This window comes from Triturus cristatus, chromosome 8 (assembly GCF_964204655.1).
Source record: "Triturus cristatus chromosome 8, aTriCri1.1, whole genome shotgun sequence".
In the NCBI taxonomy this organism is placed as follows: Eukaryota; Metazoa; Chordata; class Amphibia; order Caudata; family Salamandridae; genus Triturus; species Triturus cristatus.
Genome location: NC_140591.1, coordinates 1,651,356,086 through 1,651,369,620, shown reverse-complemented (window position 1 = coordinate 1,651,369,620; position 13,535 = coordinate 1,651,356,086). Strand labels below are relative to the sequence as shown.

Sequence of the window (13,535 nt, the reverse complement as noted above, 5' to 3'; positions counted from 1 at the left end):
TACATGGGGAATTGTGGACTGGATATGTGTTCTTAGATTTTTTTACAAAAGATACATGGGGCCCGATTCACAGAACAAACTTAAGACAAAATCCTAAACTTAGTACCATTTTGGTATTCACAGAATGCACTTACTACTTCTGGTATTCACAGAATGAACTTACTACTTTTTCGATTCACAGAATAAACTTACTACTTTTGCTATTCACAGAATGGATTTACGACTACTAAACTTACGTCCGCACTCGGGCCGGAAATTCCGGCCCGGAGGCGGAGCTTCCGGCCCGGAGGCGGAGTTTCTGGCCCGGAGGCGGGGCTTCCGGGCCGGAGGCGGAGCTTCCGGCCCGAAGGTGGGGATTCCGGCCAGTGGCGGAGATTTAGCCATGGCCCAAATCTCCGCCTCCGGCCCGGAAACTCCGCCTCCGGGCCGGAAGCTCCGCCTCCGGACCGGAATTTCCGGCCCGAGTGCGGACGTAAGTTTAGTAGTCGTAAATCCATTCTGTGAATAGCAAAAGTAGTAAGTTTATTCTGTGAATCGCAAAAGTAGTAAGTTCATTCTGTGAATACCAGAAGTAGTAAGTGCATTCTGTGAATACCAAAATGGTACTAAGTTTAGGATTTTGTCTTAAGTTTGTTCTGTGAATCGGCCCCAAGGTCACTGCAGTTCGACATACCGATATCCCTGTAAAATCAATATACGAAGACACACGTATTTTGATATCCACGCATACAATGTATACAAAGGCTTGGCCACTATTATACGCGAGCGATAATCTTACGAGACCACTTTACAAAAAATCTGTTTCTAAATCGGTGTTTAATTAGATTCTAATATTTTAATATCACTGTTGCAACTTTTTTCGGTTTCACAGGGCTAAAAAAATGGCAATCATTGTATCATCTCCATGCGGGTGAAATACTGAGAAACCTGCAAGAATAGTAAGAGCTTTCTCACATCTCTCCGGCGAGGGCAGTGACCCACTGAGCTATCTAGCCTGCCTGCCTATTTGTTGCTGCTTCACTGGCCTCACTCCTCAGAACAGGATGAGTAATACAACCGAGCGCTGGATTACTTTCTTATTTTGCTTCCAAAACACCCAGCAGCTATTAGTTAGTCGTCCATAAATACATGGTAATAATTATGTACCCCACAGCAACATTTGTCAAAAAACAGAAGGCACCACGGGCAAGTGAAGGGGCGGATGGGGGAGGGGGCGGGGCAAAGAAGGCACAGACAAAGGGAGGGGATGGGTAAAAAAGGCACGGACAGGGGTGGGGGGGTTAAGATCATGGATTTTCGGCCACATCCTAAGAGAACAAAGAGTTGCAAAAGAGCAGACAAGTTCCTGTCTCAGGGGTTCTAGTTATTTTGGGAACTGCCACCTTGTGTAAAGAAAGGGCTCAGGATAAAACCCGTCCTGGGAACATTACCTCTCAGCCCACAAAAGATGTGTGCAGGGGTACAAGGAACCACTGCACTCTGAAGCATACAATACTCACACACACATATGGCTATATTTAGAAGCATACTCTCACGGATGGTATGCATCAAAGCACGTTTTGTGCAGCCAAAGTGAGCGTACCCTCATCTTCGTCCCTCCGCTGCACCGCTCCCGCGTTGAAGTTCTTGGCAGGAATGGAAACTTTTTTTTTTTTTTGCATATTTATACAGCGCAAACTCGACCCGAATGTATTGGAGCGCTTTACATGAGCACCGTATTTACATTACACATTCAGGCACGGGGAGATTAAGTGATTTGCCCAGAATCACAGGATGTGGACACGACCCCGAGGCTCGAACCCTGGTTTCCAGCACCAAAGTTGGCAGTCTAGCCGACGGATGAGGGGGGGCAGTTTGATTAAGAGTTAACAAACAGTGGGTTCGTGGATGTCATAGGCTGTGCGGGACTCGGGAGCTCAGAGATAGGCTGGGTCCCGCGAGTGGTGTGTGCGGCGGCCGCCATTGTGAAACAACAATGGAAGTGAAAGCGCGCACGGTGCACAGAAAATAACAAGCATTGGCAAAGGTGCAACTTAACGCATACATGAAAGAGGCATCTATGGCTCTGGGCACCTCTGCGTATTTCCGAAAGTCAACCAGTCTCCCGATGGAGCTGCCCTGATTGATTTCTCTTGGCCACAGGCGGGCTGATCCAGGTGCATCCGGGAGGCCCGCCCAGTTTTGATTTCCTCCTTGCACTTTGAGTGGCAGCTGCAAGTTTTTTCTGCCGCTGCTCCTGGGCACCTCTCTCCCTAGAGTACCGGTGGCAGCCTCTCTCCCTAGAGTACCGGTGGCAAGTGGGCAGGAAGGAGGGTGAGGGTCCGAGAAGTTAACTTTGACAGGGGGGGGGGGGTAGGGAAGAAAATAGTGCAGGAGTAAAGGGGCCGATAGCTGTGGAAGGCTCCAAATGACGACATGCTCGTCAGGAGGATGGTATAACAATGCCAAAACCCAATAGAAAGGCAGCATTTAGGACCTAAGCCACTGAAAAAGATGGGCTGGAGAGTGGGCGGAGCTTCCAGGAAGCTTCCACACTATAGTGTATACTGCATGCCTCGCAAAGCGATGGCAGCGCTTTCGTGCTGCAACGCGAGACCTAAAAACGAGTTTTTACAAAGTGAGTAAAAGGCCTCGGTGTATTTTTGCGAGAGTTAGTTGTTTACTGTACATTCTTTGTGTTTTGCTTGTGTGTTTAACCATCAAACCAGTAACAACTGCACATCTGGACAAGGCATGCTGGCGACTACAAGCAAGGAGGCACCAGGAGCCATCAGTTTAAAAACAAAGGGAAAGTTTCCAGCCTCCCTTAGGCTCGGTGGGAGATGGTGTCCCCTTTTCTAAAATAGAGGGAGGGAAACTCCGACCACCTAAGTCCACCCCGACTAGACCCCTGGTAATGCTCATTTGGCAAGTACAGGTTGCATTTCAATACTCATTTACTTGTTGAATGTTGACAGAAGCAGTGCTCATTTGGAGCCGGTGACTACCGGTGGGCCCCCCAGCACTCCTTTTTGGGGAATGGCACTTACTCACCAGACATGTAATGAGAACAAGAGGGAAAAACAAGGTGGAAGAGAAAGACAGAGAACTGTAACAGAGGGATATAGCAGGAGCCTGCAAAGGAAGAGAAAGGGACAGGGAGTGTCTGAAGGTGGATTAAAGGCACTGGACTAGGGGGCATTGACATTTAACAACATCTGCCATGGGCTTCTCAGAGGAGCTTCGGGCACTGGCCCCCCTTTTTTTTTTATTGTTACAAATTAAGCAGTTCAGAGGTCTGCAGCCTTAGGTCACAAAACTCAACCAATCAAAACACTGAGAAACTGAAATGCTCCTTGGGCAGGATGAGCAACACAACAAGGAGGAACGCCATCCAATCAGAAGCAAGGAAATAAGATAGAGGTAAAGCCATCCAATCACGTGCAATAGACTGATGCAAAGCCCGTTCTGTTCATTGTATCGTTCATAAGGGGTCTTCAACGTGAAATAGCTGAGGCTGACTGTACATGAGACCTCAAGAGACAGTTACCTGTTAAGGAAGAGCTAGACTGACTATAACTCATGGTGACCACCAACAGGTGGCGTCTGCCGTCCGACCATGATAGGCCCCCCATCAGTGTGAGCATATGTGCGGGCATTTTAGAGTCAGAAAGAACTGTCTTGCATAATAATTTCCAGTGCTTGTACTATTGTAATTGGTTCTTCTGGTTGAAAATATAAAGGACGATTTTCAGGTTGGGTTTTATTAAATAGTTCAAAATAGATCAAAGATTCCATTGTAGTTATCATCCCAGAGCATCAGGCATCATTGAAAGAATAAACGGTACCCTCAAAGCAAAACTGTCAAAAGTGAATACACCCATAACTTTGAAATGCTCATCCCCCTGAACTACTGTGTATGAGAAGCAAACCTTCCAGGCCACAGACTTATCACCACGTCAGATCCTTTTGGGGCAAGCAGGGTGGATTTCTGGTTCTCCTTCAGCTGCACGTGATCTGCAGCTGGATTACTGCCAATGTTTGTTTTATGTGGCAACACCCTCAGCAAGTGCAAACCGGTCCATGACCTAGAACCCGGCGACTGGGTTGTTGAGAAAGAGTATTTTAGAAGGTCTTGCTTAGAGGCTCATTGGAAAGGCCCTTATCAAAGTTATTTAATTGACAAACACTGCTGTGAAGTGTGGAGGTTTGCCAGAGTAGGAAGAATTCCATGAAATCTTTATACGTAGGGCGCCGTTTCATAATGTTCACTGTGTGGTTATATTTCTCACTCGACACCTCATGCTGCAAGATGTGCACTGTTTGTTTTGTATGACATGTTCTTGAAGAATCCATTGCGGAAATGTTTTTGCTGCTTTCTAAGGTTCTCTCTTCTAACCCACTGTACTGGCTCATATAAAACTTTCCATTGTTTATTGTGATATCTTTGTTCTGCCACCTCCGATGGCGTTAGGTTAGAAGGGGGTAAATAAATATTCACGCAGTGGGTTAGTGTTAAGATGGTAGGCTTAGATAACATTTTCAAATACTTCTATTATGATTTGATGAAATATATATACTTTTGCTTGCACCACTTTGCAGTTTCCATCATTTTCTGTGATGAAATAGTTTTATATCAACCCTCGTATTTGGGGTTTGAGCCAGAGAGACTCCTTTGAGGCTTTGGGTTTCTACTTGAGATGCTGCCTGGTTTTATATTGATTTGTTGCATGTTGAGACTTCTATTCCTCATTTTGCTGATTATTGCATTTTCCTGTAACTGAAGTGATTTATTTGTCCTTTGATTGAATGAGATTGTAGTTACATTTACATATTTCTATTTGCTGATGGTACTTATAATAGTAATAAACATGTTTTTTTCTAAATTCCTGATCTCAAGCTCCCTTTTTAGGTCTCGACTAGGCAGCGCATGTGCTGCATGCGCGGTCTCTTCGAGACAAGCTGTATCTACTCTGTGGGTTTGAGTACACCCAATTGTTTTTGATTCGTTCAGACGCCTTGATACACAATTCGTTTTGGTGGCTGGTACCATAGATATTCAGCGATTGACAACATATCGGCTTCCAGTCCTAACGTTGTATATACACACATATGTTTTTCTTGATGACATAGTGTATTGTCTTGTTCTACTCTTATTGTATTAAATGTTGTCTGATTGGTTGATTTTGTGTGTGGTGGCAATTTTTTTTTTTTGCTACATGCTGCTATAACATTGGTGATTCATTATATGTACAAGCAATTGATGTGGTTTAATACTTTGTGATTTTTAACTTCATTTTTAACTTTTATAAATGTTTTTTAACGATTTTAACAAAAAGACATGTATAATTTATACTACTGACGTATTTCTGGTTTACTGGCTTTGAGTTGATAACTAGACTCCCTTGTGTATATCAGATTCTGTATTATGTGGCTTGGTGATTGATTTTGAGTGGTGTTTAGTATTAGGCTGACCAAAGGAAGACTTTTTTTTTACAACGTCCTAAAGCAAGCAGCAGCCCAGGTGACAGCGTCTATATGTAGCAAAGCACATAAACTCCTCACTCTAGAGAATGTGTAGGAGGTCTGTCAATAAGAAACACTGACTGTTGGTTGCATATTTCCACAGGCTGTAATGTGTTGTGCAGGCCACACATAAGAAGGATATGTATGAGGGGAGGGTTTTGTGTGTTTCATATGAAGTTTTTCTGAATTTGTTGAACTTTGCGCATTCTTGTCTGTGTCCTTACCCTCAACTTCTATCTTTTTTTAATTTTGGGTTTTGTAAAGTGGTGCACACTACTGTACCACATCTCGCCTCTTTGAGAAGCGTCATCTCTTTGAGTAGAGGGGATGCAGGTAGGTTACTTAGATGCAAGAAGATATGATGTATCATGTAACTTTGAACCTTACAAATAATTGCATGTGCCAGTGTTGCTTTTTCAAAACTACTACATTGGTACGCTGAGGCCATGGTATGCATCAGTCCCTGGGACTTGTTTGAAAGGAGGACTCAAGACTGGTCCTTCACATATTAGCACAGCTGGGTAAGAGGGTAGGCTTGGAAAGAATATAGAATGACAACTGTCAATGCTGCATACACGAGGTCAATCAGAGGAGCAAGATTACAAAATGAACCGGTGCATCTCTTACTGAAATTCAAATACAAAAAAGTATTTTCAGTAGTCTCGGGCACTTTTCTAGGTCACTTTCGAGTCTGAGGTGATGGAGATCCTTCAGGATTGTGGATTCTCAACGCTGTATGAATCTGTCTCTAAATGTTCTGCCCCTTGCTGGTCAGAGAGCATGTAGATTTAAATTTGAACAACCCAGGAGAGATTTGCTAGAGCGTAGGCATAGTTTATCTTGTACGCTAGGCACACACCCATGTATTGCACTCTCTCTCTTTCCAGGAGCCGTTGCATGTATCTCAAAGCTGTTGGAATATTCTTCTGCCACCACATTCTAAATATTAGCCAGCCTGTAGTGGGTTAATTGGTGTAATTTCTAATTGATGTATGTTGGGGTCTGAGGTGGAAAAGGAAAGAACCGAGGTCTTAGTTCCCCTAATAAAAATCCCAGATGAGCCTCTCTTCCCAGAGGAAAGGGCCAGGTCTATGACCCTCCTCAAGTCTGCTTAAACATACCTTAATCAAAGTCGTATTGACAATTACAAGCACAAATCTTTATCATACACAAATGAATTGATGTCATGATTGTTTTGAATTTACAGCAGTAAAGTCTACTTACCAGCTACAGTATTATCAATTATCACTCGGACGTTTAGTCCCTACTCTAGAGATCTTCATGTAGGCTGCAAGTCCCAGCCTGAAATTCTAGCTCATCAATACACCTTCAATTCTTGAGCATGAGATCATCTTCCATCCCTCCACTATCCTGTTCAATCCAATTAACAGACCAACATATCCATCACTGAAATTAATTTCATATTTCACTATATTAATTCCCGACTAATCCTTTATGGGTTCCGGAGTAGCGTGCTACTCGCCGAAAAAGCTCTTCGACACCTCATCAGGGATAGCAAGCGCTAAGTAAATGCAAGTACAAGTAATTCAAACAGTGTAATGCCACATGTGTCACCAGCCTAGCCGATGAAGCTAAGTAGCATCGGTAGTCATAAAACAAGTCCATTATACCATCCCTACTCTCAGGCCTGAAAACAAAATGGAATTCCGGAAGTGCCTCAAAAAAGCACTAGCTGGGCTGCATTCTGAGTGTACCCATGCGGCCACTGCAGGTCGTCAGACTGTCTCTGCAGCAGGAGGCCACCACCATGGAGTAGGGTCAAGGGGCCTGGCACAATCCCATGCTACCAGAAGGGAGGCGGCTTTACCTTTCAGCTCTATGATGAGGTACAGCTGCTGCACTCTCAATTCATAACCTAGGATGCTGTCAACAATACTGTTAATGTAACACCCCGTGGCTGAAGTTGGATACACGAGGGGCTGAGTTACTACCGTCCGTGTTTCAGTGTTTTCAGAGCGGATGGCCGTAAGAGGTCGGAACTGTTTACTTTCACTTTGAATTAAATAATCTTTGAAAAATGTAACGCAGCCGGCAAAGCAATATATATCATGGCAGGTACGTGGCAGAACATAGCTCTTGGGACTTTTTCAGAGCTTGGGAGTTCCAATCAAATGTATCAGTGAAAATTAAGCTTTCATTATGTCGTCCATAGGCTCAAGGTTCTCTTGAAGGCGTCTTGTGAAGCATGCTCATAGCGTACAGCTGTATGTTATAAGCAAAATGCACTGGACGTCTTCAAGAGAACCTTGTTCGAAACTACAAGAGGAACTTGTATCCCAATTGAGACCTGGGTGGGTACAGTATCATGCAGCAATGTCTCAATGAGAGAATCCAATTTGTTTATAGTAAATTAATTACAAAAACACACATAATCTTAGCATTTTGTTTTCATGCAGATATATTAACAGTAAAAAGCATAGATTTAGACTTTACAAAGGTTATAATGCAGCAAAAAACCATGCTTTTTAGGGGGTGTACTAGTGCAAAGTGGACACATTGTGCTCGCTTAAGGTTCAACATGAGTGAGTAGCATGCTTTGCCCCGCTGCACCGTTTTGCACGTAAACGAAGGGCGCTGGAGAAGCAGATTCATCCGGGATCACTTGAGGACCTTCAGTAGGCCTCTTTGCCGGTGACCAGCTGGACTGGCCCAGGTCCAAGCACATATGCTCCACTGGCTCCCACGTGTCTTCGAATTCATGTAGGCAGCAGTCATCCTTCTTGAGATCCCTTGCCTTGATGATGACCGTGAGTCATGAAGGTCAAAATGCCGTCGCCTTGTAGCAGCTAAATTGGGATTAAAAATTATAACATGATTTTGTATTTGTGGTATAAAGAAAACGTTCATGTATAATATTGCTTTTCAAATACTCCCAAGATTAAGTTGTTTTACCTTTCTCATGTGTTTCACTTGCGCCGTTTAAGCCTTGCACAAACACGTGTTCACTTTGCAGTTAATACACTTTACTATCAAAAACATTCATAACTCCCTCATTGACTCCCATTGAGACATTGTTGCATGAGACTGTTCAAGAGAACCTTGGTACCTTCCTCGGGGACAACACTTGTTGCAATTTTGGCCTTAATTGGAAATTGAGGAATACTGCTTTGACATTACCTCTCAAAACTGGAATGAGGTATTCGGGTGCGAAGAGGCTGTTGAATATATGGATAACATGATGAATACTTTATTTTCACTAATACATTTGATTGGAACCTCGGAGCCCTGAAGAAGTGCTGAGAGGGACGAAACGTGTTGGCTTTCCATTTTGGATATTGCTCTGGCTACAATTTAGATTTTCTTAGGAGAAGAAGGAGACAATAAAGAATCAAACATCCATGGAATACCAGATCCATTTTCAAATTTATTAAGAGATGATCATTGATTGGCATCGCATAGTTTTTATACATATATAATGTGGCTTCAGTGATATGGTTTGGAGTGCTGAGTAAAACTTAATTATATTTGTGGTCACAATGATTTCCTGACAGGGGTCATGGTGACCAGTTCCTCTTACATGTGTACCCATTTTCTTTGAATGAAACAAATAGAGAGAGTGGTATGTGCAGTATTATTTGCCCCACCCGTCCATTGTAAAACATTTATGTTCATTAACATTCTTTTTTATTATCAGTGGGATGTGCCTTTCCTACCAGATGCTGCTTGGTATTACTCTCAGGCCACACTAGAATGATATAGCACTTTGAAAAGAATAAACAACCAAGCAGTCCAGCACTAGAGCACAGGATGGCAAACACCTCAACAGCCACCATGTACTTCCCCCGTGTGCTTACGTACGCCGGGATGAAGGAGATCCACACACTGACAAACACCAGCATACTGAAGGTGATCAACTTGGCCTCATTGAAGCTTCCAGGGAGATTCCTTGAGAGAAAGGCCACTATGAAGCTGACTGTGGCCAGGAGGCCCATGTATCCCAGCATGCTTTGGAAGAAGATGGTGTCTCCTTCATTACACTCAAAGATTATCTTCTCATTGTAAGACTTCATGTTGAGTTCTGGAAATGGGGGGGACATCACTAGCCAAGCAGTGCAGATTACAGTCTGGACCAGTGAACAGAAGAACACGATACAGGTTGGGGTCTTTGATCCAAGCCACTTCTTTGCAGAGCTGCATGGATTAGTTGCCTTGAAGGCAAGAACAACAAGAACAGTCTTTGCAAGAACACAGGAGACACTGATGGAAAAAATTATCCCAAACATAATTTGTCGAAGCATGCAGGTGAACGTCCTGGGACTGCCGATAAAGAGGAAAGTACAGAGGAAGCAGAATATGAGTGCAAGGAGGAGCAGGTAACTGAGGCCTCGGTTGTTTGCTTTCACAACAGGAGTGTGTCTGTACTTGATAAAGATCCCCAAGACAGAAGCAGTGAAGAAGGTCAGGAGGATGGCAGAGGAGGTGAGAGTTTGCCCCAGGGGTTCATCATAGCGTAGATACTCAATCACTTTGTGGACACATCGATCACGCCTTTCATTGGGCCAGTGGCTGTCAGGACATTTTAAGCATGTGAGTGTATCTGAAAAAGAAAGAAGATTCTTCGATAGGTTAAAGGTAATGCTTCCTAATGCTTTAGGTTGTTGGAGATCTATCTAGAGACTCATAACATTATATTTTCTAGGAGTTTATTGTTCTTGAAGGTTCCAAAAGGCAGGAGTTCCTTTTGGTGATTACTTTTTTTTTTTAACAACACATTTTTATTTGTCATTTGCACATTATATGCAGGGCTCTGTACCCCAGAGGCCTCTGCAGCATCCAGTTATAAAGCAATAACACAGCAAAGGACATTTTCAATTTTTAAGAAAGGGAACCACAAAGAATAAACAATCCAAACCCATTCTTTGATCTAAAGTGGAATCTCGGATCGCCACCCTCCCCCCCAGCCCCCCCAACCAAGTTGCGCTCTGTTCACTGAGAACCGCTCACCCGCCCACACCCATAGTCCACTGAGAGGAACAGAAATGACAGCCTACTCGCTCTAATAGAGGCCCGCCCCACCCGCAACACCCCTGCACCGCCCACAACCCCCCTACCCCCACATCGCAGGTCCCCCCACTCTAGCCCTGCCCTAATCCCACTGGGAGATCTTCCGTCCCTGCCGGTGGTTCCAGCCACAGACCCCGATAATCCGCCCACCGCTTCCATATCTTAAAATGTTTACGTGGACAGCCCCGAGCCACAAAAATATGTTGTTCCAGCCCCATAGAGAAGTCTAGGCCATTTTTCCAGGCAACCACCGAGGGGGCCCGCTCATCTTTCCACATCTTTGCAATATCACATTTCGCCAGCGTAAGACCAAGCAGCATGAGGTGCCGTTTATAAATATTGCCCCCGATGCCATCCAAAACGTGTAGCAACGCGAGCTGCGGCATGCGCGGGAGCAGCCATCCAAGGACTTCAGACAAACAGGAAAACATCCCCCTCCAGAAACGATCCAGCGATGAACAATGCCAGACCGTATGTAGGAATGTGCCCTCCTCCCTACCACACCTGAGGCATTCCGGGGAAGCTATCAAGCCCGCTCGGTGCAGTCGCACCCAAGTATAGTATACCCGGTGTAGGTATTTGAATTGAACCAGGCGGAGGCGCATCGCAATGGCCGCTCCCCAGGGGGCGTCCAGGGCCTCCCTCCAATCCTCCTCTTCCAACTGGCCAACATCCTCCTCCCACACCCTCCGCAGTTTGTCCAAGGTGGGCGCACTATGGGTGACCAGGGCCTGTAAGATCCGCGATATCTTTTTGGTGACAAGATCACCCATAAAGACTTTTGCCTCCAATGGCCTAAAGTCGGGAATGTCAACATGACCCTCCAGTCTAGGGGAAAGCACATGGCGGAGCTGGAGGTAGCGTAAAAACTGTGTCCGGGGCATACCAAATTCTTGCTGTATATCCCGAAACGATTTAAGGGACCCATTCCTCATCACGTCGCCCAGGGTGGATATGCCAATGTCATCCAACCTGCCAAACCCCTGCAGCGCCGCCATTTTTGGCAGTCGTCCATTGTGCCATAGCAGAGTCTCCCCCGTCAGTGTGTTCCACCACCCCATTCGCCTTAGGGACTGCCGCCAAATCTGGAAGACTACTCTGGACACCGGCGGCAGCGCATTCCGCAACGCTGCGGAGTATAGGATGGTGTGGAGAGTCTGTCACCCCATGAGGTGTCTCTCTAGAGCATATGCCGGGTCCCCTCTGTCCTCATACCACCACTCATTAATGACCAGCAGGTGCGATGCCTGATAATACGAGAGCATGTCGGAGGTCACCAGCCCTCCACAATAGGTGGAAAGAAAGCACGTGCGCAACGCCACCCACACCGGCCTAGCATAGAGTTCACCAGTCGGAACCAGCGAGGCGCAATCGGGTATGGGTGATTCTGAAGTTGATACACCAGTCGGGGAAGTGCCACCATCTTAAAGATCGCCGATCTACCGTATATCGTCAGCGGCATTCGGGACCAGGTCGCAACGTCTTCCCAGACGCGTTCCCAGACCGGCGCCACATTTCGTTCCCACGAAACCGCCAGAACCTCCGACAGGAAAACCCCCAAATATTTGAGTCCTCCATCTGCCGTTTGCAGCGTAGACGCCCACTCTCCCACTCCCACCCGGTCGCCCGAGACCCACAAAGTGGACTTACGAGGATTCATATATAAACCAGATGTTTCCCCGAAGAGTCGCATTATCTCCAGTATGCGTGGTCCCGACCTATCTAATGCTGTTAGGAAAAATAAAACGTCATCGACATATAAGGCTATTCTGCCCGACAGTCCAGGAGCCCATTCAAAGCCCCGCAGCTGCGAATCTATACGCACCCATGCCGCTAATGGCTCCATGGCGATGGCGAATAAATATGGCGACAGGGGGCACCCCTGCCTAGTACCCCGACAAATAGGGAAACCGGGGGAGACCGCGCCTGCCACGCGGACCGAAGCCGTCAGGTCAGTATACAGAAGCTTCACATAAGACAGGAACCGAGGGCCCAGGTTAATCTGGCGAAGTAGAGCAAACAGATAAACCCAGCTTAGGGAATCGAGTCCATATCCGCCAGTAAGAGCGCTGCCGGCTCCCCCGTTCCCCGCACCGCCGCCAACGCCGCATGGGCCCTCCGAATATTGTGCCGCGTGGCTCTATGAGGCATGAATCCGGCCTGGTCCGGATGAACCAGGGTCGAGATATGTGGCAGAAGGCGATTAGCCAGGGCCTTGGCCAGGACCTTGGCCTCAACGTTTAAAAGAGAGATAGGACGATAGGACGCATGTTGCTCCGGAGGCCGACCAGGCTTATGGAATACCACCACTTCCGCATGCCGCCAGTCCCACCGGGAGCCGGCTGGTCTCCCTGGCCTCCTCAACCGCCAATTGTAAGTGGTGGCGACGAAAAAACTCGCTGGGGAACCCCTTTTGTCCCTGCGCCTTCCCGGAGTTGAGTTCCCCTTAGGCCTTACCCAGCTCCTCCTCCGAGACGGGGAGTTCCAGCTGGTGGCGTGTCTCATCAGAGACCGCCCTAGGCGGGAGATTCTCTAGGAATTTGACCACCGTTGCCTCCGCAAGGCATTCCTTTGGGGCATAGAGATCCGCATAATAGGTGGCGAAGCTTTCTGCTATGATCAACGGGTCGATAATCAATGTACCGCTCTCATCAAGCACCACTGGCAGGACCTGTGGAGCAAATGCCCCCTGGCAGAGCCGATGTAGCATCTTGCTCAACTTGTCGCCCCATTGATAAATTCTACTGCACGTCGCTAGCCACACCTGGCGAGCCTCATCCAATAGGAGAGAGGCATAAGACTGTCGTGCCAGCAGCAGCTGTCGCACTGCCAGCCCGCTATCTGTCCCCCGACTCCGACGCTCAAGTCCCTCCACCTCCGCCTCCGCCTGTACCAACGGTTCCCGGCGCTCTCTACGGGCCGCCACGCACCAAGCAATATCGACCCCGCGAAGGGTGGGCTTCATGGCTTCCCAAAGTATTACCGCGTTGGGGGCTGACCCAGCG

General features: G+C 46.6%; 1 protein-coding gene across 1 annotated transcript in view; it reads right to left on the bottom strand.

Annotated features, from left to right (window-relative positions):
* Nucleotides 1-9,041: 9,041 nt before the first annotated feature.
* LOC146808492 (extracellular calcium-sensing receptor-like) overlaps nucleotides 9,042-13,535 on the bottom strand; it is a 176,628-nt gene continuing 172,134 nt past the window's right edge. The window contains exon 6 of the mRNA XM_085623961.1: nucleotides 9,042-10,063. Within this exon, the coding sequence (XP_085480087.1) occupies nucleotides 9,138-10,063 (926 nt within the window). The 3' untranslated portion in view covers nucleotides 9,042-9,137. The remainder of the gene's footprint in view (nucleotides 10,064-13,535) is intronic.